Raw genomic sequence first — 26,823 nt, forward strand, 5'->3', positions numbered from 1 at the left:
AAGAATAGCATGGCTATGATGGAGAACCGCGCCCCCCTTTGAGTCTGTATTCATGTCTGTTTGCTCCAATGTGAAACCTCAACATTTAAATATGAGCACAACTGACCCTGTTCTTGGGTTGTATAACAGGTTGTATGCAATATAATTAAGAGTATGGTTAATTCCTGGACATTATTTTTTAAAACTGCAATGAATGAAACACAGCTGAGTTGCAAACTACAATACTGTATTACGAAACACAATTCTTGGCATATTAGACACCACTGCTAATTACACACAAACTCGTTTTGTCACTATCACTGAGAGGTGACTGCATCAGCCTGTGTGAGGCGGCTTTGACTGCTGCTTCATAAACCACCACATGCATGTCTGCATTCATGTTCACTGACTTCATTCATTCATTCCCAGCAACCAAGCCATCCACATCCTGAGGCATCTATCCTGTCTAATTCTTCACAATTGGTAAATTGAGGACGACCCGGTATGTCTAGAGGCCGCTGTCTGTTCTCTCATTATGCTGTTGGGCGGAGAAGTATGTGCAGCAGACAAAGTTATGTTGTTTTGTTGTTTGTTAGTTTCTATGTAATTCTATTGGGCAAAACCTTGGCTGAAGGCAATGTGAAAGGGTCACAAGACCAAGAAGAACAGGGTTCGACAACAGAGTGTGTTGTAGTGTTTGGCAGCATGGCTGCCATGAAAAACAGCTGACTGTGTCATATTAGAGACAATAATGACAGCAACTCTCAGTCAGTGTGCAAAACATTGACATGTTTCAGTCATGCTTTCATTCTATGAGCAATATTGCCAATACGGTTTCAAATATAATTATTTTTTTTTTTAGCTGTAATAAAAAATTGTAATTTTATATGTGGATTGTGCATCAAATTTTACACCAATATGACTGGGCAAAGCTACTCAGAAGGCTGCCTTCTTGAACAAATAAATTGATAAAAAATATATCTATATTATTATACGTTTTTTAAACATTACATTTACAGTGTATTACATTGTCAGCCAATTCTAGAAACACTGAGAAAATAATAAAATAATAATAAAATGAATAGGTAAATAATAATGTACAGGTGCATCTCAATACATTAGAATATCATGGAAAAGTCCATTTCCAGTAGTTCAAATAGCCCCAACCAAGTATTGAGTCATATACGTAGATGGACATACATTTCAGAGGCCAACATTTCCATATTAAACATACTTTTTAAAATTAAAATTGGTCTTTTGTAATGTTAAAAAAATTTGAGACACTGAATTTTAGGTCTTCATTAAATATAAGCCATAACGACTATGATAAGAAGTAAGTAAATAAATTAAGACATGAAATGTTTCATTCTGTTTGTAATGGATCTATATAATGTGTTATTTGCACTTTTTGTATTTAACTACTTACATAGATAAAAATTGATTGAGATGCACCTGTATGATCAGAATTAGCCACTGACCAATTAAATAAAGAATACAATAACAACTAACCAATGTGTTTTCATTATCACTCATTTTTTGGCAATTTAAATAAATCCAAATAATATTAATAGCATACAGAAATCAGTGTATGTTCAGTATAAGCCAATTGCTGACCATTTAAATATATATATTTTTTAAATATTTCAAATTGGCACATATTGAAAAACAGATTTGCTGATAGGATAGATATCGATATGTCTGATAGGCCAATTGGTTGGGCAAGTACACCAATGCTTTATAATTTTGCCAACTGCTTGTGGATGGCTTTATTGATTTGTCCAGACCCTTGGCTTCTGGTAGCATTGAAAGAATTCTCCAGTGTAGTTTCTCCTTTGCAGAATTACTTGTGTGAACTGTTGCATCCCCCCTCTTTAGAGACAAATAAGTGAAACCAAAAATGAAAATGTTAACAAGCTCAGTTTCTCCATTTAGGTTTTTTTGGTGACCTGAGGCAAGTGAGACTGAGAGCCACACCTTTAAGTAGCCATTTAGTAGCCATGGGTCAAATTTTTATCCAAACTACACTTTCAGTGTAAAAATAAGTCTAGACTACATGACATACAAACACCAAATGTAATCAGCCTTACTTCCTTTGGTAAACTGTCTAACGCAGGAATTTGTTCAAAAACTTCTCTACATGTTTTTTTAGCCATGAAAAGAAGTATTTAAACTTATTTTTTTAACCCTTGTTTTACTGGCAGCTTTTCAGCATCACTGCCAAAAGCATCATCTTCACTTATCTCTGATTATATTTGCTCCACTGCACTATGGGCCTTTCAATCACACATTGCATAAAATATAAAAGCCACATAATGGCACTAATCTGCACAAGACAGGTTAGTGCAGATGGAGTATATTCAAGAAAAACAAGGCGCATTAATAGCATGAATTGCAGAAGAAATATAGCCAGTGATGCATCCCATCCAATTTAGTTAATTTATTCATATTACCACCTTGGTTTTGAAAGATTTGTGCAGCACTAATAAGGGCTGACCCATTGGAGTCAGTGTTCAGCATGACACACTAGTGTCCACTGTGGGGGCTTATGTGCATCTTTCGCATCAAAACCTGTGCACATGTTAGGAAAAAAACATCATAATGTCATATTTGCATTTAAGATTTTCTGCATTAACCACACATGAATGGATGTCCTGCTTGTGGTTTTCATGCCTTCACTTTACTGAAGAGCCACCATGTGTCATACTATATGTAAACAGACAGTTATGATTCCTCCCTCCCTCTTTCTCTCGTGCAGAGATTCCTTTCATTCCTGCCAACCTTCAGTCTATCGTACGAGTTGGGGAGTAGCCTACCTTTCAAATCTTATCCAGGTCTCACACCCGTCATACCTGGCACTGGGGGAACAGGTAAAACCAGAGGCAGCAAGTTGCAGCAGCAAGGGTTGGCCCGCAACCGAACAGAACAGGAAGGGATGGGCAACTCAAGAAGTTACGTTAGGTTCTTGAATGCCTGATATCTGATTTCACCTTTGGCCTAAATCATGTTCGAGGGACATATTTAAAGTAAAATTGATCAGCCTTTTTATTTTGATTGACACAAGGAGCATCTTACTTTTCTAAAGGAACAACCAGACTGATGAGCTGCTTATCCTAATTTAAATCCCACTGAAAAACAAACTTTTAAAAGTGTGCTTTCACACTGTTTATGGCCTAAATTCACTTTTATCTGTCACCTAAACCTGTTCATGTACAAAGTTATTCTCTTAACTTTTATCTTATTGAATATTTTAATTATTTAACAATATTTTACATGAAGCCCCTGTTGCTCAATGTTGTGTAACTTTTTTCACTTTAATGTTGTAAAACGTTCAAATTGTTTTTACATTGCTTTTTTCGCTTTTTTTCTATCCCTGTTATTATATATAAATAGTGTACTATTTTATTTTTGTTATTAATATTATCATGATTTCATTGTTTTTAAACTACTCTACTATTCTGCAGTTTTCAACCTTGAACTTTTTGTTAATAATATTTAATCAATAATTCATTTTATTTTTATTATTTTTAAGTTTTCTATCATTGTTATTACTTTTTAAATACTCCAATAAATTTATTTTAAATCTATAAATTATAATTTAATAATTGTGCTCTCGGTCACACAGTCTTTTTAAAATCCTCATAATGCTGATTAACTTTTATTTTATTGAGTATTTTGATTATTTTATATGTAGCTCCTATTGCTGAATTTTGTTTAACTTTTAAACTGTTTCTGAATGTTTTTTGTTTTTTTCAAGGACAATTTTTATTTTGTCTTACAGTTATTTATTTAGTTATTTATCCTCATGTCAATAACTGGTTTTCATTGCCCAACAATGGGGCCATTCACACCTGGGTCTGCGTTCCTTTAACCATAACTCAATGACCCCGACCCCTCCACCACATAGTGATGAAACAGCCCAATCACAAACAGGCTGAGTGAGGATAGGAAGGTGGAGCTAAGCATTGAAACAGGGTGTGGTTCTGAAACTAGGAAGGTCTGTCGAAGTGCACCAGGGTTTAAATTGAGTTGAATGGTCTCTGTGCCATAGTTAGAATAGCTGGCCTCATCTCTCTCTCTCTCTTGCTTCTTTTCCTGTTTCTTACCTGTGAAACTTTCAGCTCTTGTTGGATTTCTAGTTTAAAAAAGAAAGATCAGAGACATTTGAAGACAGCTGGAGGCTACCACCCACGGAATAATAATTTTGCATGTATCTGGTTTCCACCTGATCACCTCTCACTGGTGCTGCTGATCTGTTTGATTCTCTGGATTGAGTCCCTGCCTGCTCTGGCTGTGCAGCTGCTTTCCCCACACAGGAGAGAGTGCTGAGGACTGTGAGGACTTAAGGTTTGTATCTGCTGTGAAAATATTCATTGTGGGTTGTTTTTTTTAATGTAAATCTATCATTGTTAGACTTGTGTCTTTTGCCAGATACACTTTCTAGTTTACTTTAGGTTTATCTGAATAAGGACACCAAGTCATTAGTTCTGCTGCTTTAAATAAAGTATGCTCTGTAGTTTTACTCCCCTACTCACCGATGAGCTCATATCTAGGCCAAGTTTTTGCCTCACCTGTTCAACTTGCTCTGTTAGTCAGCAAGAGAATATTTTATTGTCTCTAGACTGACAGATGTTTCACAATCCTTCATGAAGCATTCATCCTTTTTATCTTTTTGACACTGAATCATTGTTTTCTTTTACATTTAATGAAATAAAGTGAAGTTTTTTCTTTTAAATGGAGCACATTTGTTGCTAAAACTGTGAGGATTTCTAGCTTAGATGCTACACTTTGGCAGTGAAAGGAGCTTTTAGTGCATGTTGCTTGTGTATTGTTGAAAGGTTGTACCCAGGAGCACTCAGGGCTGTTTGATGAGCCTGCAGCTGTCTTCTGTTTGTTCAGTCAGTGGGGGAAGCAAGAGGACAGGTCGCTTTGTCGCTCACCTGCCCAACCAACTTCACTTTCAGCTTGGCTTCATCTCCAATTTCTGACTCTTTGTCTTTTGCCTTTTTTCCCTTTTTTCCAGCAATTTTATAGGACAAGAAACACGCAGTCACCATGCTGCAAGAAGCTGTATCAAACATTTTAAAACTCCACAATTATATAAAATTGAGGACAGGTAAGTGTCTTTGTTTCAGTCTCTCTCTGTGAATAAATAACTGGTGATTTCATGACTTTATAGTAAAATTCTGTGTAAATTGTTTGAGAAAGGCATTTTTGCTTTTGTCCCTTTAAAGGGACAGTTCACCCCAAATCAAAATGCATGTTTTCCTCTTACCTGCAGTGTTATTTATACATCTAGATTGTTTTGGTGTAAGTTGCCAAGTGTTGGAGATATCAACTGTAGAGATGTTTGCCTTCTCTCGCATACAATGGAATTAGATGGCATGTTGAACTTGTGGTGCTCAACATTTGAAAAACTCAACAGCAGTGTCTCTTTCCAGAAATCATGATACTCAAGTAGATACTCGGACCTTGTTGTGAGCAGTTTCATGAAGAAACTATACTAGAAAGAAAACAGTTCCTACATGAACAAAGGCCCTTAATGGCCATGGATTTAAACATTTTATTTCCTTTGATAACAAGTTAATTTTATTCTCCAGATCATGAGTTGTTCAAACAATATGGTGTTCTCTCAAAATATCAAAATACATGTTTTTTTCAAGATGCAGAATTTAGTTTTCACTAAATAACAACTTTTTTTGTTCACTCAAAAACAGATTTAGAACAAATCATAAAAACAAAAGCACATACAGTAATAGGCGTTCTCATTACATTGAGCTTTGAAGTCATCAGTCGTCAGCATGGAATGTCAAGTGAGATAGAAATCTAGAGGCAAAGCCCAGTCACCAGAAAAAAATGTTGGCATTTTAATTATTTTGAAAACCAGAAATGCATGGATCTTCTTCAGTGACGAAACGACGTAATGATAAGTCACGTAGGACCATCGGGGGGTGGGGTGTCTGTCACCAATCAGCGCAGGACTTCTTTTTTTTCTCTTTTTTACCTAAACATAACAAAGAGGTTTTGGTGTCAAACCTGAACCAAAGTTCTAAAAAACAGAAATCATCACATGTCACAATAAGAACAGGTTGAGAAAAATGTTCCCTTTCAACATATTTGTAGTTTTAAAAAAAATGTTTAGGTTAAACATATCTGTAGTTTGCTATTTCATTTGGTGACTTGGCTGCAATGGCTTAGCTCTATTTTGTTTAATTTCATGATCTCAAATGACTGACAGTTATGGGAAAAAATATTAGACCACCATTTTTCTTCAATTTCATGTTCATTTTAATACCTGGTATAACTAAAGGCACATTTGTTTGGACAAATATAATGATAAAAACAAAAATAGCTCATAAGAGTTTATTTTAAGAGCTGACATCTAGCCATTTTCCATGGTTTTCTTGATAATAACCAAAATCATTATCAAGAAAACCATGGAAAATGTCTAGATATCAGCTCTTAAATTAAACTCTTATAAGCTATTTTTGTCATTATATTTGTCCAAACAAATTTACCTTTACCAGGCATTAAAATGGACAAGAAAGAAAGGAGAAAAGAAGGGTGGTCTAATATTTTTTTTCCATGATTGTATCTCATTATCTCGAGACATGCTGAGACAATGACAAGTGTGTTTTTGTTGTCCCCAGATGCGAGAATCAGAGACTACCCGCTGATGAATGACCCCGTAGATATGAACGTCATCCTGTTGTTATATGTCTTCTTCTCGGTTTACATCGGACCTCGTCTGATGGCAAACCGCAAGCCCCTCCATCTCAACAAAGCCATGATTGTCTACAACCTCGTCATGGTTTCACTGAACGGCTACATCGTGTACGAGGTGAGCAAAATGATTTGAGTTGTAAGTGACTAAAAGCCCTATTTCCTCACAAACCAGAGAGATTGTGAAACGTGATTAACAGCTGCTGATGTGTTTTTGTCACCTAGTTCTTGATGTCTGGATGGGCCACCACCTTCACATGGAGATGTGACCTTGTTGACTACTCAAGCAGCCCGCAGGCTCTTCGGGTAAGCCAGTAATTTGTTGTGTCCTTCGATGATTGTGCACAGTTTAAAAAATGATCTCTAATTATCCCACTTTTCTTCTTTTCCTTCCCAAAGCTGGTTCGGGTGTGTTGGATGTTTTATTTTTCAAAATACATCGAACTCCTTGACACAGTAAGGACATTTTCATCCTACCAAATATTTCCTCTTTTTACAGCCTTTTTCTCGTGACTTTTTAATCCTCTGACATGTCTTCTGTGCCTGGTAACTTTAGTTTGTTCTTTTTTAAAATTTGAGGTATTCTTCGTGCTGAGGAAGAAACAAAGCCAGATCACATTTCTTCATGTATTCCATCACTCCTTCATGCCGTGGTCGTGGTGGTGGGGTATCACGCTGACTCCTGGTGAGTTTTAACACTTCATACATGAATATAGTACGCATAAAAAATGACAACATTGTCCTTTCTCCAAAGAACAGCCTCACTGGTCGTTTGTACAGCAGCTAAAATTACCCACATTTACGTTTGTCGTTAGGCAGCGTCCCCTAGTGGCCATAGTAATTATGAAGGACGCCAGTATGGAAGTGATGTTGCGTATTAGTATTAAAATAATTGCTCTGTGAAGTTATGAAGCTACCATGCATATGAACGTCACACTTTACCTTGCACTATACATCACCTACATAACCGCCTCACTTCTGGTAGTAGAGTCCATTTAATTATTATTTTTATTATCTTTTGCTATGCCTAACCATGTACTTTTTTTGACCTAACCTTAAGTGAAAAGTTTTGAAGCTTAAACTTAACCCAACTGTTTCACAATGTTAATGATGTGTTTAAAACGTCATCCGATAAGTGTATCAGTAGGCCCATCACAAGAATTACAATATGAGATTAGATTAGATTTAGTTTTGTCATTGAGTATTGAGTACAGGTACTTAGACAATGAAATGCAGTTTGTTTAGTTGTTTTTTTTTAGTCATGGCAGCGAATGTACAACGCGAGGCTCAGCGTCTCTTCAGACTTTGTAAATCAGCAGTTATCTGCCTATTTGTTTTAAGTCTGTTCACTCAGAACAACCTTGCGATCACTTTTTACAACATCAATTTATGGAGCTCAGCAGAAGTTATCATAGGATGTCGCCTGTTGTGTTTACATAAGAGTGGCACCAAAGTTTTTGACAGTATTATTCCACAAAAACAGCAATGTTTTCCCAGCCAACATAAAACTTAAAGCTAAGGCACAGCGCCTTAGCTTTTTTTATTCTAAATAAACAAAAAAAGTGAATTGCTCTTCAAACAGGGTGAACTTGCATTGTTGTGCTATTATTTTATCAAATAATGCACTTCACCACATTATATCAGTGGTATAAAACATTCTACAAAACAAGGATAATATAATTTATAGCAACTATTTCTGGGACGAGACATCGTCCCACAAAATGTGGGAACTACGGGCTCTCTTTTTAAAAACAAACCCGTGGGTCGTATTAAAAGGTTGGAACCAATGACTTGTGGTTGTATGATTTAAAAGACAGAATGACACTACTTTGAATCCAAATAAATGAAAATACACTTCCGGAAAAAAAAAATTAGGCCGATCACTGTTCAGTTGCATAAAAATGTGTATTGAAACTTCCTTTTTGTGTCTTTCCAGCTGCAGGAATGGGCACCTTCCATGCCATGGTGAATGCAATCGTCCATGTTATCATGTACTTCTACTACCTACTCTCTGCTGCAGGACCTCGCTTCCAGAAATATCTGTGGTGGAAGAAGCACATGACTGCCATTCAGATAGTATGTCCCCTTAAAAAAATGAATATCTATAATGACATGACGTGATTTTACAATAGATCTGGGTTACCAAGGCGTTTTTAAAACCAGTCTGTCCTTTCTCCGTTGTTTTACAGACGCAGTTTGTTCTGGTCTCACTTCACATCAGCCAGTACTACTTCATGGAAAAGTGCGACTTCCAGGTTCCCATGTGGATCCACTTGATTTGGATGCACGGTGTCTTCTTCTTAGTCCTCTTCTCCAACTTTTGGATACAGGCCTACATAAAGGGACAGCGACTTCCTGCCGTAGTGGACAAGCCACAACAGAACGGCTCAATCAGTGAACCCGTCACTGTGGTGGCCAATGGGAAACACCTGGAGAATGGACATGCGCACCACCACACCAACGGCAAAATCGTCATGGGCAAAGTCAAGGAAATCTGACATGGTGACTCTGGAAATGAGAAGGAGACATTTAAAGGAGGCCCCCCAGAGCAACCTTTTAAAATGTCATTCATATTTAGTTGCATATTGGAATTGCACAGTTTTCGATATGTCAAACTTTGTAACTACTTTTTAAATCTTGTCGTTCTTATGCAGACTTGTTGGGATATGTGTTTTGGTGGTGATCTCTACTTGCAGCATTGCGTTTGTTAGTCGTTGTGAAAACTATTAACTGTGATGAACACTTGGTGCTCATTTTGTCACTGATGGTATTCTTCAACTCAGGCTTGGTACACACAAGCTTGACCTACACTACCGTTTGGCTGGCATGACCGCTGTTGCTTGGGAGTATTGCACAGTTTCCACTGAAGGCCAGCGCATATAAATAACTGCCACAAAAAAAGCTTTCACTGTAAATGTCAAATATTTAGTTTTTTTTCTGTTTGTTCTATTTATCTCTTGGAATAAAACATTTTTTTAGATAAAGGTCTATGTCATTTGGAAAGCAGTTATGGTGTGCACTTTGTGAAAAAAAGAAATCATACCACACCTCAATTATTCAATTTTAAGACTTGTGGAAAAATAAATGTTATACAGTATATTACAGTATTGATGCATTGAGCATTTTCACATAATTAGGTAGTGACATTTACACTGTTATATTGATCCATTGAGCGTTTTTTTTTTAACAATGTGTGGTCTATTCTCTCAGCACACTGTGCATGAAGAAAGTACTTTCCATTAAATTAGATAAGTGTGCCATCACTGCAGAATGTATATATTGATTGGTAAACCTATCAGTGTTTTTGCTGTTGTTAACTACATATGTGCACTGATGACAGCCGAAGGATGATCTATTTTTGAAGCAGTACCTTTTAAGAACTGGATCTGATATTTACAACAGAAAATCCTAAGGGATGGATGTTAAGGTGGAGCTGTTTATGTTACCATTAACCCTCACAATGTTCAATAGATTAACCTGCTTCTGACTTAAGCAGAAATAAAAATGTTTTATAATTCTGTGTTTTTAAATGTTTCACCTTGGAAGTGAATACTTTATCTAACCCATTTTTTCTAATAGAAGCCCAATGAAAGACTTGACAATTAGATTGTTAACGGCCAGCAACACTGCTAAACAGGATACTGTTATTCCTGTAAAGCAGATGATTATTTCTGTTCTAACAGAATTATTTTATTGATAAAGGTATCTTATGTCATCGCTTAAGTGAGAGCCACAGCCATGGCTGACAATATTCTTGTCAATATTCTTACAATATTCTTATTCTGGCAACTTTCCCACATATCTTAGTTATACAGTATTTTAACAGCAGCTAAACCAAGTGTCGGAGGTGGCAAAACCTAACCCTCATGCAATGTGCTGGGAGTAGGTGTGTCTGATAGCTTCCCAGCATGCATTGCATTGAAATGATTATCACTTTCTGCACCTGTGCTGCTGTGATCTGCCCTTTTAGCATTTGTTCACATCAATCTATAAAGCAAGAAGTGTGTGTGTGTGTGTGTAGGGCAGGGGTATCAAACTCCCGGCCCGGGACCACTTCCAGCCCCGATACAGCCGGCCCGCATCTTGACGTAAAAAGTTAAATGCAATTTAGCCCTTCAAGTTTATTTTTATTTGTTTTCCACAATGAGAATAATTTTGCGTGCAATTTAAATAAAAAAATCTAATAAATGAATAAATCCAAAATGATTTCAGGAAGTGCTGATGACATGAAAGAGAAGTGCAGAAGAAGAAAAGGTAAAAAGTAGGAGAAGAAGCTAAAGATGTCGCTCTCCAAATGTAAGAGAAAAGTGGATGACGAACACAGACAATTCCAAGAAAAATCTGTATCTGGCAAGAAATAAAGCCCACATGGACTCAGAAGTGATTTGTCTGTTGAGTTAAATGTTAAAATAATTTGTGTTATTTAATATGAAGACAATATGAACAGAAGTGCTGTCAGTTAGTTCATGAAAGGCTTTGATTAGTTATTTAAGAATGAGACCAAAAACATTTGCACTTACTGTGAATTTAATATTTTTGTAATATACAATATTTGAAAATAAACCCCGTTTTCAGAAATGTGTGATTTAAAAAAAAAACTGGAACCCTGAAGTGGCCCCCCACTGAGACGACAGTGCCAGCAGTGGCCCCCAGCTCATTTGAGTTTGAGACCCCTGGTCTAGGGCATATCTCGCTGACCGTTAGTCAGACTGACCTCAGATTTCGTATGTGGCTTGCACATGGCACGAAGGTGTGCATCCTCGATTTAAGATTTTTTAATTCATTTTTCAAAATATTAAACGTCGGACGTGTTGCAGCATTGCTGTTTCCGATCGGACGCCTTTTAGAGGAGCTCCGCCCCATTGTGTGATAGGCCTACACCTGGTCAGTAACACAATTCACTCTTGATTTCCATCCTGACTCATCTCATCTGTAGGTCTATTTAACCTACCTATCTTTCAGTTTTAAAGTGCGCTACAAGGTTCGATTTTCCAATATTCAAATAGTTTCCAGCAAATATCAATCTTCAGTGTGCATGTGCTGGATGGTGTGCGTACCTTATGAAAAGTGTTTTATGGAGTTGCAGACATTGTAGTGGTCTGCATGTAATGCGCAAATTCTGTACTTCGAGATTAGCATGCTAAGCGGAGATTTAGCTTTATTCACTTATGTTGCATTACATTTCCAACTATACAAATACATATTTCCTACGGGCACTGCACTAGTTTAATGAAATTACATATCAAATATTAGATGTACCAGCATGGAGGTTGATAAATATCCATCTATGGCCTATAGTTTAAGATAAAGGTTACACATACACTACCTATAACACTGCTGGAAAGGTTTTAAATCAAAGCCACATTACATAAAACTTTTGCCTCAATGTGTACTTTCAATGTCCAGCAGTCTCAATCTGTCATATACACTAAAACCACAGTGGGAAAATGGTCTGGCAATGCATTTTATTTGTATGTGGCCTACATAACTCCCCTGGTCGCACACTACCTTGAAACAGTCAGTTTTGTGTTATTACATTGACTGAGAGCAAAGGAAAATAAAATTACATCCTTCATTTAGGATTAGGCACCAGTGGAGATTAACGTTATGACTTATCACAGCATCTGAATTGTTATCAAGTTCTCCAGTTTGTAATTCAATAGCATCAATAAAAAAAATTAACAGCCTAAGTGGTAAGCAAATCATTTATTTAAACCCAGTTGGCTGTCTACAATGCATCCAAACTATAAAATATCCAAGTGAAAGTCATAAATACACTTTAAACAGTATAGCTTAAAAACCAACAGTCACCATTTTACTTCACCAAATTAGCAATACAAGTGTATAAACAAGAGGCTAACAATTCAATACATCCTACAGGAGCAGAAAGTTGCCAGTTACAGCAAAAACACTGTAGATATCTTTATTGTAGATTAAATAAAACTTTAACTCATTCAACATTGATTTAAAAAAAAAAAAAAAGGCATTAATTATCTGATGGACTGATGAATGGCACTGCTAGTTGATTTGACTAGCCTCTCTTTGGCCTTCTTCTTAAGAGGATCCACCTCAAAGCTCTTCCACAGACGGATAGTCTCGTCTCCAGCAACAGTGGCCATAGTGGCGGCATCTGGGCTCAGAACCAAACTCAGAACTCTGTCCTCATGCCCTGTAATAAAAGAAATACGTTTAGACCTGCAGAAAGCACAAGACCTTACAGCTCACAGCATGTTTCCTACAACTTTAAAAGGGGATTTTTACAATGATGCAAAAGCTAGTTATGTGCAGTCAAACAAAAATGATTTTATCAGTGCAAGACATCGAAAATGCTAAAATCATATGGGCACAAAACCCGCTACATGGGCTTTAACCACCATCTTATTAATTCTGGACCAAGCCTAGTTCCTACAGCTTTTAAAAGTAAAACAAGCACTTCCAAGGTGTCAAAAATGTTCAGACTCGAAGCCTTAACATAAATATTCACACGAATCAGTTTATTTAACCTGGTATTTATATTAACTTGTATGTTTTGATTTTGGTTAATTAATGCAAATTTCCACAGCAAGGGACTTTTCCAGATGCGAATGCAGTGACCGAATTGTTTTATTATTATTATTTCAAGCATTTGTCTTAAAAGGAACACTCCACCATTTTTTCATATTAAAACATGTTATTCGGTCAAGTAAGACGAGTTGATACAGACCTCTTGCGTCTCAATGCGTGCACTCAATCGCCCTGCGTGCACTTCTCCCTCTCCCTTCCGCTCCCTCTCACTTCCGTCAACAGCTTGTTATCGCAACCCTTTACGATGCACGTTATAACCATGATTGTTCACAAATATCTTCCTACAACCTGATACTTCGTCAGCTCTGCTCGAACTACTACTCCTGGTGCAGCTCACGTTGGTTCTGTTGACGGAAGTGAGAGGGAGCGGAAGTGAGAGGGAGAGGGAGAAGATTTTTCAGGAGTGATGATATTACTGCGCCGAGTCGAAGTGCTCCCAAGTGCTATTCCGCCATACATTATAGTTCTCCTTTTTATCCGCTTAGAAAAGCGCCACGTTTTATTTTGTGTCGCCATACTTGGTCGTTTAACTACTCGTGTAGCTGTATTTGAATAGGGAAAACGTGGAGGAGTTTGGTCACTTCTAACTGTCCATCTGTTTGGATCCTAATGAATGAACGGGGCTAAGTGCTAGCCAAGTGGTGCCGCGCGCCAGGGCGATTGAGTGCACGCATTGAGACACAAGAGGTCTGTATCAACTCGTCTTACTTGACCGAATAACATGTTTTAATATGAAAAAACGGTGGAGTGTTCCTTTAAACTGCAAGATATTCCAACATAATCCAGTTTACACAATGGTTCAACTTAAGCCTTTACAACTTTTGACACTTCGTACGAACAACAATGACACTGCAATGAAAAACAGTTACTTGCCTTTAAGCTCTGCCACCCTGGTGAGAGCAGGATACTTCCAGATAACAACATTGTTGTGGGCATATCCATGACCAGAGACCAGTTCCTTGTAGTTGGGCGCAAACACCAATGATGAGATCTGAAAAGAAAAAAAAAAAATTTTTTAATTGAAAAATCTAGTACATTTGACTGAAAATAATTCCCCCAAAAATTGGAACTAAAAAGGGTTCAGCCATGTGTAGGTACCTGGGACTTAGTGTCAAGTGAACTGATGCAGGAGCCGCTGTTTACATTCCAGATGCGGATGTGACGGTCACTGGTACCACCTCCAGATGCGAGGATATTTGTCTGCCATGGACACCAAGCCAAAGCCTAGAGTGACAAACAAAAGTGCGTTTCAAGCTTAACAGTCTTTGGCAATAAAATGAGTAACAGTATCAACACCTTGCAGTTTTTAAGTTGCAGTGAAAATGCAGTTAGAGAGTCTTAAAAACTGGGAAAATGCTTCAGTTCACCGTGTCTTAAAAGGCATTATGCTGAAAGAGTGAAAAATTTGATTTTTAGGATAATTGTAAAATTCAGTTTGCCATTACAAGACGACACTCACCTTGACTGCTCCTTGATGTTCACCCCAGCTGAGGACTGGCTGGCTGGCACTGCCCTCATTTATACGGGGCCATACGTACACCATGTTGTCATTGCCTCCACTGGCCAGGTATCGCCCATCAGGGGACCACTTCAGCCCACACACCTCCTGTGAGTGACCAGTGAGTGTGTAGATGTGGTGGTCTGCTACCCTCACATCATGATGGTGGATGTGTCCTGCTCTTGAGCCACTAAAAAGAGAGAAACAAAGACATTACACAAGAGTCCAACAAAGCCACACCAAGTGTTGTTTTCTGTATCAAAAATAAATTTAAAAAAAATATACCTGGAGAGAACATGGTCATTCCAGCTCATGCTAGCAACTCTAGCCGAATGGCTGGCCATGCTGCGTAGACGCTTATTGACGTAAACATCCCACAACTAAGAAAAAATAAAAATAAAAATAAAAAATACACATTTTTATTTATATATACACATGCACACATACACACATATACACACACACCATAAAACACAAAACGGGAAGAAGTTTTTTGATTGTTTGTGTCCTTATGAACTAAGGTGGCATGTTTACTAGCACAGACCTGAATCTTGCAGTCACTTGTGCCGACAGCTAGGTAGCTTCCGTCCTTGGTCCAGGACAGAGAGCAGATGTAGTCATCCTCGCTCTCCAGTGACATTAGAAAAGTGACGTTTCCTGTTGCACCATCCAACAGGTAAACGCTGTTATCAAGCGCTACAGCAACAACATTTCGACTGCTCCAGTCAAGCAAGTTCAAATCTGGAAGGAAAAGGAGACCAAATTAATGTTTACTAGGTGTAGAGGATTGGTATACTTAGTTTAAGACTAAGTAAGACTAAGATCATTATCTTGTGTCAGACTTACAAAAATCATTTCGAAGATCAGGAGCATCCAGGATTTTGTCAGGAGTTGAACATATGTATCTTGTCTTTTTCAGAGACGCAGGAGTTGCACCCTGACTGTAGAGAACTTTCAAGTTGTTTTGATAGCCTGTAAGTTAGACCAATAAATTCATGTTAATAAATAAAAAAAAAGCTCACTTTCTACAATCATGCAATATTCTTGCCGGGAACCATGTTGACAGACTTATATACTTACCTTCTGGAGCATTCAGCGGCTTCCCTCCAAGGTGTAGGATTTTTGCATCTTCAATATTGTATCCATTCAGTGACATGGACCAAGCTTTCTGGTTTTCCTTTAAGACACAGCCAAAATTATTTTTGGAAAAAAAAAAAAAGTTCTCTGAAGGATCACAAGGAGATGCATCAAGATAATAACTTACTGATGTTCCAGGAGCACTGTTTGTGTCTACAGGCTCATTCTCCTTCGTGAGCAGGAAACTTGCCACATCCATTTGTTTGCTGTTTCTGGTGGGAATGAAGCGGTCGCCCCCCATCTTAGACGGCGTTTGTTTTTTATTTTTGCCTAGGTTACAAAAAAAAAATACTCAAGTGGTTAACATTTGCAGAGAGCTTTGTTAAGGGTTGTATTGCGCGGATATAATGGCAGACATTACCTGGTGTTTTGCTCGGAGTTTTTGATAAACTCTGCGAAACATTGCCAGATTTGCCAGGAGACAACCCGGAGGTGTTGGATGAGCTGGCCTTTCTCTGCCACCTCGCCATGGGAGCGTTTGTGATGGGCATATCCAGCTTCAAGATACTGTGGATGTCGTTCTCAAACCCAAACTGCGCCATTTCATCTAGGTATCACACGACCTGTAATACATCCGTGCAAAAATATATAAAAGCCGTTCATCTGATGTGCAACAGTCACCTGCTAACATTAATGTTTGGGGGAGTGTTAGCTAGCTAGGCGTTAGCATGCTAACGCTAGCATCACAAATGTATCGATAGCGGCTGTTGTGAGAATGAAAGCGTCTTTTTTGAGAGGGAGTTAAAAAAAACAAGTCGTCGTTTTACATCAGCTTACCCAATTATGTATTAATCATAGATCATAAATGTAAACCCAACTTAACTCTGCTGTAATTAAAAATACGTTAACCTAAAGTAAACTAACTCAAATTAGCATTGACCTAATGTAACGTTAAACAAGCACAACGTTGCATTAACCGCTTTCATAGTTTAAATACATGAAAAAGTGGCACATTCATAACATCAAAACAAACTAAATGAGCTCACCTTTTCAAGAAAACGTGGCATACACTGTTGCAATACTGGTCTTTCTCTCTCGTCTCTTCCCAAAGTTTGAATTTCGTGATGATGACGCTCCACAATTTAAATGCCAGAATGCGCTCATGCGATTGGTTCGTTTAAAGAGCTTTCGTTATCGCTATAGCAACATTTACAAATGCCTTTATGTGATTGGTGGAGGGAGCTTCTGCACAGATCACAGGCCGAAAGCAACCCTCTACTCAGAAAACATATCGCCACCTATTGGCCAAAATTACATTAGGGTTGTTTTTATTATTATTATTATTATTATTATTATTATTATTATTATTATTATTATTATTATAGACTTAACAGACACCTCGAAACATTACAAATATTTACTCAGACAAGCAAAACACATTTTTAAAAAATCAATCAGTAATACATTTTAAAGTAAATTAATTCAAAGATTGAGTTTGCAATTGTTAGTTTTAAGACTGGTCAGATAATTTTCTTTGAATGTTTGATTGTGATTTACGAATAATAAAAATATCTAATTAATGAGATAATTATCTCATTCATTCAATCTAATAAATAAATAAATAAATGAAATTCCAATAAAACTTTTCTCAAAAGTCACATGTTTGCTTCACTTTGAAATATCGGTTATAAAATGTGTTTTATTTCCTTATTTGAAGATTGAGAAATGTATTTGAAGGTCATATAATCACAGGAAAATGACATTAAAAGTAAAAAATTTAAATTAAAACATGTCAGTGATTCGATGACACCTAAACACTTAACCTGGGAATTATCCAGTTTGACTAAGGATCAAAAATGGCCAATTGGTGACCTTTCAACATAGTTGGTGGTGCACTGTGGCCTAAGAGCCATTAGATCATTTTAACAGCACTGTACATACAGACAACACCAAGTAACACAGATAATACATGACAGGTATTACAAATTACACTCAGCACGCCCTGTTATTTAGAGCAGTAATGGCTGTGGGACAGGCTTTTGCCAAGGCGAGCCCTTTTACACCCTAAAGTTCTGTACATACGCCCAGAGGGCAGTGGGGTGAGGTACTGGTTGAGTGGGTGTGAAATGTCCTGTTCTATTGTGGTTGCAATGTTTGAGATGGCCCTGTTGTTCAGTTCTGTGAGGTTGGGTGTAGAGTCCGATTATCTTGGCAGCGGTGTTAGTGATGTGTGTGAGTTTGGCCCAGCTGGTGTCATCATGAATAACATTTGGTGATTAACTGTCAAATTATGATTGGCGAGTAATCTGATTGAATTCAGAAAATCAAAGACTTCTAACAATCTTCAGGAGACAAATGGACCATTTGATAAGCTTTTCACAGCTTGATCATTGCCTAATAACTTGTCCTGATTCACATTATTTTAATAGAAGTACATCTACTTTGAAAAACTTCAATGGTGCTCGAGTGCTAACATCATGAAATCCCCAAAAGATACAACCAGACATTGTTTTAAAAATAATTTTAATTATTAATATAAATACACTCAAAATACTTTACTAATACATAGAAAATAATATTCTCTGTCTCTATGGGAGACACATAAAGTGAAATATAAACTGAAGTCTCGGACACATAAATTCATGAGAATAACATAAATTAACTTGACAGCATTCATTCTCAGTGGGCTCCCACTAAACTTCTGTCAACATGTTAAATATGGTTTTAGAGCAAATTTAAAACTATCACTTTTAAGTAAGAACTTCATTGTTCACATCACAGAGACTAACCTTTACAGCAAAAGAAACATTCTGTCCTTGATTAAACCTCATCAAAAAAATATCAAATCCACTACTTAATGTTTATCTCCAAGGACTACATGGATATAATCCAAAGCAGCTGATAGCTCTCTTCGATTGTGTTAAATAATAAGCAGTTGTGTCCAGTAAGAGAATAACCATCATTTTCATTTCTTCTTTCTGGAGACTTGGAACAATAATTATGGAAATGAACATAAAACATGTAAACTTCTAAACCATGAAGAAATCCTCTCACAAAAATAAAAGTCTGCCATTTTTAAAACCATGATCATTGATAATGTTGTTACAAATAATATAGGTCTAACTTTCAAATAACAGTATGTTTATATTTGAATACTGTATGATGTAGGTATGTTTCCAACAGGTGATGGCGCCGTATCACAGCTTTTAGTGCTCATGAGACGAAGTGGCCTGAAGCACTGACCACCACATCTGGTAAGTATTTGAAGAATACAACAAAATAAATCTAATAATCTAGTTTTGCACTGTTTATATCAAGTCATTCATTTTATTGACAGCCTATAGGTGAGAGACTGAGGCCCAAACCATCACATTATCAGCACCGCTACAATCATGATCTTACAGAATATGACGCACTTTTGTGGATTAAACTACCTAACAGTATAAAAGGAGTTTAAAATGAGTGCAACCTTAAACATCTGCAACAGTAAAATACAACATACACATTATGGTTTATCAAAAACATCATATTTAATCGTAAAACACTGACAGGATACATTTTACTGCACAGTGAGTACTTTAATTTTTGATAATTTTTGCTAAATTCGTAAATTTTGCTGATAATACTTACATAGTTTTACTTAAGTAAAGTTTAAATACACAACTTTTACTTGTAGTGTACTATCAGTAGTGTTGTGTATTGTAGTGGGGCAGTTTTCACTTATTTAAAGGATCTGAAAAGGTCTTCCACCATTGCATTTAATTGTCCACAAATAAAAAGTGAGGAAGAAAAGCAATTTGTCCTTAAACAGTCATTGAGCCAACCTGACACCGAGTGATTAAAGAACAAAAACATTCCGTAAAAGCATTTTAATTAACATTTTCTTAAAATTGAACATGAACAAATATAAGGGATAACATACAAACGGTCATAAGAATATAGAGCATCACCAAGAAATATGAAAATCATAACAACGCAGCACAGTCGAGACTTTGGATAACCGGATACACTTACAGGAGTCCATCCAGTGTTTGGCACAGTTATGTGTGATTGGTCAATCACACAACTAAAAATAAACAAATCACACACTTGATTTCAGCAGAGCTTCATCTACAGACTGTAAAATAATTTGTGACATTCACTGTATTAACTTGCAACGGATGCTATACATACTTAAAATAGAACATTTCCTTTGTATACATTTCCACAAGCTGGTTAGATGAATAGCTTAGTCCAGACATTAAAAAATGCCTAGTGTTCTTAATTGTGCAAAAACAAGCTTGTCCATTGCTGCAAGCAGCGGACATATTTACATTTCTTTGTGCATGTGTGTGTGTATAGATTTGCAATAAAAGCACCAGTGTAAGTGTGATGCATGCATTAAAGTGCATTTAGTACAGTCTGGAAGCCAAACCACACGTTTCATACAGTGAGCTGCTGGTACTGTAGCAAAAGTTTGGTTACAATCAACACTTTCCACACACAGAACGAAGTAGAAGTGTTGAATAAATCAGTAAGTGGACATTAAACAGTAGCAAAGGAGCAGAACATTCAAACGTGACCCTGTTCACCAGCTGGAGCTTTGAATTACAAGGTATGGTAACCACTGCCTTTTATGTCCGGAGCCGTTTCAGCCATGTCTTTAGGATAATGAATAATTGAGCCAACAACACCTGCAACAAAATCAAATAGCACAGATGAGGCTGACATTCATGAAAGAAAACAAGCTAGCATAATTAACTGCACACTTTCATCTACTGTTAGAGATTATTGGAAATCACTCCTAATTAAATCTTATGAGCATTAACCTGTTAGCATTCAGGCTTTTTTTAATCAGTTTTCCTCAATTTTAGGGAATACTGAAGATCCTCTTCTTTTAAGATTCTTGACCTCACTTTATAAAATGAGCTACTGTGACCTCTATGATGATCACAGCCTCATGAAACATTACAACCACAAACTAGAGACCCAGAGCATTCAGATGAAGCTTTCCTAGGTGTGTTGATAATAAGGGGTTTCTCAATAGTTTAGAGAACACAGGTGCTCGTCATCATATCACTGAAAATACAGAAATCTCAAAAAAAATTTGAAACCAAATCACAGCTTGGATTTGTCTGTGTTGTTCCAAAGGTCTTGGTGTATCTATGTAATATTCTGGAGAGTTTTTCAAATTATTTTTATCCATCCTCAATATAAAAAAACGCCTAATTCAGTACCAAATGTATGTAACAAATGGTATCAACCCAAAAAGGCTGCAACAACTTATGGGGCATAGTTGAGCACTGAAATAAACTTCAGAAAGATGATAATGTTTTGACTAAACTTTAATGTTAATAAGTTTAATTAATTCATTGATTAATTGTTTTTTATTAGAGATGTTTGAACAACTTGACACATAGTGCTGAGCTGAATCTCAAATTAATCTTCAGGTTCCCCCCTTTCAGATGATGCCCACCACTTCCATGTGGCATTTATTGTTGACCAGCTATCTCCTCCTAAACATCCACTGCCCACAACAGAGTTTTATTTCAGAAACTATCACCACTATGCCACCAGCTGACCTAACTATTGCAGTCAAGTAAGGTCAAACTGCACCCACAGTATCACCTGATGGACAAAGGACAGTTAACATAATACCCATCTAAAGCATATGTTGCTTTGAGTTCATTTAATATTTAACCCTCTATCAATCTTTCCCCAGCACTGTTAACTGAGAAGCCTACAGCGACTTAAGAGAAAGCATAAGGATTTTTGTGTTCTTACCTCCAGGGTGCCTCAAACCTAGGCAGAGAGTGTGAGAAAGACAAAGCACATGACTACGCTTTACATTTCCCTGTGAGCATGAGACTCCATACCAAAATCATGTGACAGGAGACGTTTCAAAATATGGCAAAGTTATGCTGCATTTTACGAGGAATTAAATCAAAGTGGATGTAAAGACTAAATAGTTCCTGCTGTTTGCTGACAACATGCACCACAAGACTAGATTGCACAATGTTTTACTGTATCATGAAGGCTGCGTCTGAGTATGTAGCTGTGATTAAAGGTTGCGCAACTTGTTTTATTAAATTAGTATTATATAATACCCATTTACTCACCCCGGTTTTTGGAGAGGAGGAGGCTGATTATGATAAGTCCTGTAAACGCCAGCAGGGCCAAGATTGGGATCAGAAACTGAGGCAAAGGAATCCCTGGACCTAGGAAAACAAAAACAATATTTAACCCAAACTGCGTTTCAACCAAACTGGCCACTGTAAAATTTGTGGGTAAGTGCATGTTGAGGTGAACTGTTGCAACCGCAGGGGAAAAAATGAAAAGATGTTTTACTTTCATACAACTCTTTAATATCTTGAGCATGCATTGTGTCATATGACTTGTAGTCAAATGGCATCAGCTGCCTCCACGGCCAGCGGCATTCAGACATTTTTCCCCTCATTTTTTTTACCCTAGAAATAGTCAAAACTACCAGGCCTACAGACCCAGGAAATGCATCAGCTAATATTGTGATTAATTCAATCCAACAATTAATAATGCAGAACGGATCCTGCATTACAATAAACCTACATTTGATTATTGTGTCACAGGCAGAGTGCTTTTATTGTAACAATCATGTACTTAATGATGTAATGTTTATACATGAGATCATCAAGTAAGAGCTAAAATCAAAAGGCTGTTATGGAGGGAATTATCCTATAATATTCTTACTGATGTGATTCATAATATTCACATTTAATATTCAAAACAAATCCTGAATTGTCCCCCTTCCTCTTAGACCTCCTGGGAGTATGTATTTATTCATTTAAAGTTGCCTCCTCATTCATTCACTTACACAAACAGCCAAGCGAGCCAGAACAAGATCTTTATGACACAAGGTGGTGGCAGAAACATGACAGCTGTTGTCCACAGAGGGCACAAAAATCAACATGAAATTAAAGTTCATTGTAGCTGCTTTAAGTTAGAAAAGGGTTTAGTTAAAATCTGGTCATTTAAAAGCTAATGTCCACAGCACACTACTGGAGTATTTTGAAAGGATGTACTTTGGTACTTTTGGTTTCCACATCTCTTGAAGCTTGATATTCACAAAATCTGTTCTCAAAAGCAAGAAAGATTATATACCTGGCTCCTCCACAGAAAGCTTCAGTTCTCTCATCAGCTTGATGCATCCCTCCTGCAGGTGTGTCCTCTCCGTCTTTGTGCGCTGCTGCTCTTCCCGCTCCCACAACACTTTGAAGACCAGTGCTTCCGGTACGTGGGCCGTCCACGTGTCAGTGTGGTCCAGAGTCAGATAGACTTTCCCATCACAGAACACACGGTCAGCCCAGTGCAGCTGAGACCCCTCCAGTATGCATTCACGAGAACGAAGTACAGTGTGGTTCCCTAAAGAAGGTAAAGGTTATTATTAGCAAACAAAACGTTTGACTGAGTTGAGCTTTTGATTATGTCAATTTTCAGAGTCGTTATGTTCGTTACTGGGACATGGTGATTTTCTTACCCAGGACTGAAGTCTGGTTGACACTGATAAGAGTTGGAAGGAGTGCATCAGCTGACATGGTTTGGATTATGCTGCCGACTTCCTGGCTTTTTCCAGTAATAGAGACTCCATTAAGAAGGACCTGCTCCATGACATGCTGTGCACCGACCACTCCCCACTGCTGGACCTGCACTATGATGGTATCTAAGCAGCCAAAACGCATGGATTAACAGGAAAAAGGAGGAGACCAAAACACATGGATTAACAGTAAAACAGGAAAAAACTCACTATAGCAACGTCGATGCAAAACTGCCTAAAACTCATTTAAAAAGTAGTCCCGCATGAATGTTTTAATTTGCAAAACCTAGATTGAAGAGATTATAAATGTAAAGAGGAAGTGAAAGCACTCAAAAGAAACTCTCATTTCCAATGACTGGTCCTTTTTAGTGTGTTAAACTTTAAATGGCTTCACATCAATTTTGGTTACATTCTCATGTGTTGGTTTAAGTGGCACAGGGTCCAACCACATTACATGTTCGGTCATTTTCACCATCGCAATGCACTGTGAAAAGTTAATTTTTAATCTGTAAAGTATAATCATTGCATTTGCAGTGGAATAAAAAGTAACCTACACTGTGTCACTGGGATGTTTAGATACACATGTACAATTTAATGCAATCTAAGAGAAGAAAACCACAAAAAGACACTGTCAGACAGGGACTGCATGTTTGAAAGTGTTTGCAAGAATGTGTTCCCTTAGCCATGTACAGTCAAGGAAACAATTATTAGACCAACCTTGTTTTCTTCAATTTATCATTTGTTATTATTATTATTTGCACAAATATAATGCTAACAACAAAAATAGCTCATAAGAGTTTAATTTAAGAGCTGATATCTAGCCATTTCCATGGTTTTCTTGATAATGATTTTGGTTATCAAGAAAACAAGGGAAAATGGCAAAATGTCGGCTCTAAAATTAAACTCTTATGACTAATATTTTTTTCCTTAATAGGGGTGGATAATAAACTAAACTTTCAATTTAATTTAGTATAATGCCAAAACACAACTAACTATGGCTTTATAAATAACAATTGGGAAGAACTAGCACTCCTTTGACAGTGACAAAAGCTGAGTCGTAAATGTCATAAAGACAGAATTTATTGCAGGGCTATTTAGGTGACATTGTGCAGCTGTACATGATAGTTACAGTGTAAACATTAAATCAGTCTCACCCGTGTGACCGTAACCACAATAGTTGACTGTGTGGTATTATGGGTAATGTTAAGTGCCTGCAAAGATTAACTAAAGTACACAAACCAGTCACATTTTTGTGTATTATTCTTTCACGGTGTGGTCTATTAGCAACACAAAACAGTAATTCAGTTCAAAGAGACAAGCTCCTTACCTACAGGAACAGGAATAGCCAGTGACAAGTCGCATAAAATTAGCACAAAAATGCCGAGAAAATGCATTTCTAGCTCCACTTGCGGTCGACTTAAAACCGTGCGATGTTCAACCGTGCAGGAAGGACAAAACTCTCCAGAGTTATAAATAGAAAGGATTGTTTTAAGCCATTAAGGGTAACCCACGCGCTGATAATAATCCTACACGAGAGAACAAACTTTCACTAATACTTGAAAATGACGGGGACGGACGACAACACGACTATCCTCCTCGGCTGGATGCTGTTTCGCTTTGACAGACTTCTTTAAATATTCATCTGTCTCGCTTCTGATTGGTTAATTCAGCTTGCACGTGGATCAGGAAGTCATCTCCCACAGATCCATTAACAAGGCCCTGATCCACAAAATGAGTTAAACAAACAAACTAACTAATTAACTAACAAACTCAAGACAGAGGTGACTGAGTTGCAAACTTAACACAAATCCCCTAAAAGTTAGTTCATGGGCGTGTCATGTTCATATGACAATAGGTTGTTATATCATTACCATCACCTGCATCTGGATTTACCATAAATATAAACATCAAACTAGAAATGTTTTGAGGTCTCTGTACAATTAATTTATTGTCCTGTATGGTATGCATATTTAAATTTATCAATACAATAATCACTTTATATATTCTGATACAAGGAAAATATAACATCCAGACCCCCCAAAACATATTTTTTGGTGTTTTTAAGTTAATAATTAAATGTAAGTGCTGTCAGTCTATCAGTTACCTAGTTAAGCATGATATGGCTACATGTTCTGTATTATTGTTTATTTTAGTAATTCATTTCAAACTAATTTCACGCAAGAACCATAGTTTTTCAAATGGCTTGTACGAGTAATTAAGGAGAATTTTTCCAGTATTTTGCCTTGCCAAACACAATTTATGTGTGGTCTAGACCTGTTGTAGGAATAATGCGCAGTTTTTTCACTAATACATTGTATATTTCATTACTTTGAGGTGACTTTTATTTTAAAAATCTTAAAGAAAAAAGTAAGAGAAAGAGAAGAATGAATGCATGAGGTGTAATGTTATGCTGGCTGATAAAGTCAGTTGTTTTTATTTTTCTGATAATAAGGAACATTTTGTTCATTTAGTCTCCCAGTTTAATATCAGGTCATGTATGTTGTAATTGTTATCATATCTGATGCTGTAAGTTAAAAAACAAAACAAGTTTATGTTATCAGAAATACAATGACATAGTAGTATACTGATTAAGCATGTTGAGGTACAGTCTATCTTCTGATTGTGTGTTATGTTACATTATATTATGTCATGTCATGATATTTTATATAAAGGATAATAATTTGGGTGCTAATGTAGTGACCAGACCTTTAAGTGCTTTAATGTTTTTGCAGGAGGATTCTTAAAATGGAAGGTATGCAAGCCAGATGGGAAGTGGTTGTATAAACAGTCTGCTGTGAGCGTGCAGGGGACTCTGCAGAGAGAGGGGAGTCGGACTGTTTTATGCTTCATGTGATTCTGTGGCAAATTAAGCAGCTTCAAAGCTTTTGCCAAAAACACATGCACCAAAATCTTATCAAGATTATCATATCAAGATTTTACCATACTGCTACTAGTCTTGACATTACAGTGATTAATCATTGTATATCAGGTTACAGCTCCTACTTGTAACACACACACATTTAGCTCAACATAAGACAAGAATGATCACCACTGCTTTTAATCTTGTTTAACACACACTATTGGATTAAATGCTTACATTGTTTTATATGTTCTCATAACAATCCAATATGGCTGTCTCTGCAGTGCTGGATGATAAACTCACATTCACCACACCTTTCACAAGCTTGTGACCCTGCTTCGTTAAATAATGTGTGTCTCATGTTTCTAGAATCATGGTCAGTTGTGACACTAAACAGGGACTCATGTGGAGTGTTTGTGTTCAAAACAGTAAAATGTTCTGTACTCTTCCATACTAAAAAGAGTTGAAAGTTAATATTTAATCAAAAATAAATATGTTAGGCTTAAGTTTCCTCCTGGGGAAGTAATATTAACCCAGACACATCACATATAATATTAAAACACTGTCAGGTATCTG

General features: G+C 37.0%; 3 protein-coding genes across 3 annotated transcripts; 1 reads left to right on the plus strand and 2 right to left on the minus strand.

The window, feature by feature from the left end:
• The first annotated feature begins 3,993 nt into the window (after positions 1–3,993).
• elovl1a (ELOVL fatty acid elongase 1a) lies at positions 3,994–9,671 on the plus strand. Its single transcript, XM_059344599.1, has 8 exons — positions 3,994–4,323; positions 5,000–5,092; positions 6,627–6,817; positions 6,925–7,005; positions 7,099–7,155; positions 7,279–7,384; positions 8,636–8,775; positions 8,889–9,671. Exons 2-8 carry the CDS (start codon positions 5,032–5,034, stop codon positions 9,195–9,197), a joined length of 945 nt encoding a protein of 314 aa, XP_059200582.1. The 5' UTR covers positions 3,994–4,323; positions 5,000–5,031; the 3' UTR covers positions 9,198–9,671.
• Positions 9,672–12,149: 2,478 nt separating this feature from the next.
• cdc20 (cell division cycle 20 homolog) lies at positions 12,150–16,987 on the minus strand. Its single transcript, XM_059345444.1, has 11 exons — positions 16,885–16,987; positions 16,260–16,461; positions 16,026–16,168; positions 15,842–15,938; positions 15,608–15,733; positions 15,306–15,502; positions 15,047–15,141; positions 14,723–14,951; positions 14,362–14,487; positions 14,137–14,254; positions 12,150–12,868 (listed from the first exon to the last, which is right to left on the minus strand). Exons 2-11 carry the CDS (start codon positions 16,438–16,440, stop codon positions 12,690–12,692), a joined length of 1,491 nt encoding a protein of 496 aa, XP_059201427.1. The 5' UTR covers positions 16,441–16,461; positions 16,885–16,987; the 3' UTR covers positions 12,150–12,689.
• A 2,705-nt stretch (positions 16,988–19,692) lies between these two features.
• On the minus strand, positions 19,693–25,000 carry LOC131980434 (uncharacterized). Its single transcript, XM_059344677.1, has 6 exons — positions 24,715–25,000; positions 23,331–23,513; positions 22,955–23,215; positions 21,937–22,035; positions 21,602–21,619; positions 19,693–20,511 (listed from the first exon to the last, which is right to left on the minus strand). Exons 1-6 carry the CDS (start codon positions 24,779–24,781, stop codon positions 20,426–20,428), a joined length of 714 nt encoding a protein of 237 aa, XP_059200660.1. The 5' UTR covers positions 24,782–25,000; the 3' UTR covers positions 19,693–20,425.
• Positions 25,001–26,823: the final 1,823 nt, after the last annotated feature.

The sequence above is a fragment of the Centropristis striata genome, chromosome 11 (genome assembly GCF_030273125.1).
Source record: "Centropristis striata isolate RG_2023a ecotype Rhode Island chromosome 11, C.striata_1.0, whole genome shotgun sequence".
Classification (NCBI taxonomy): domain Eukaryota; kingdom Metazoa; phylum Chordata; class Actinopteri; order Perciformes; family Serranidae; genus Centropristis; species Centropristis striata.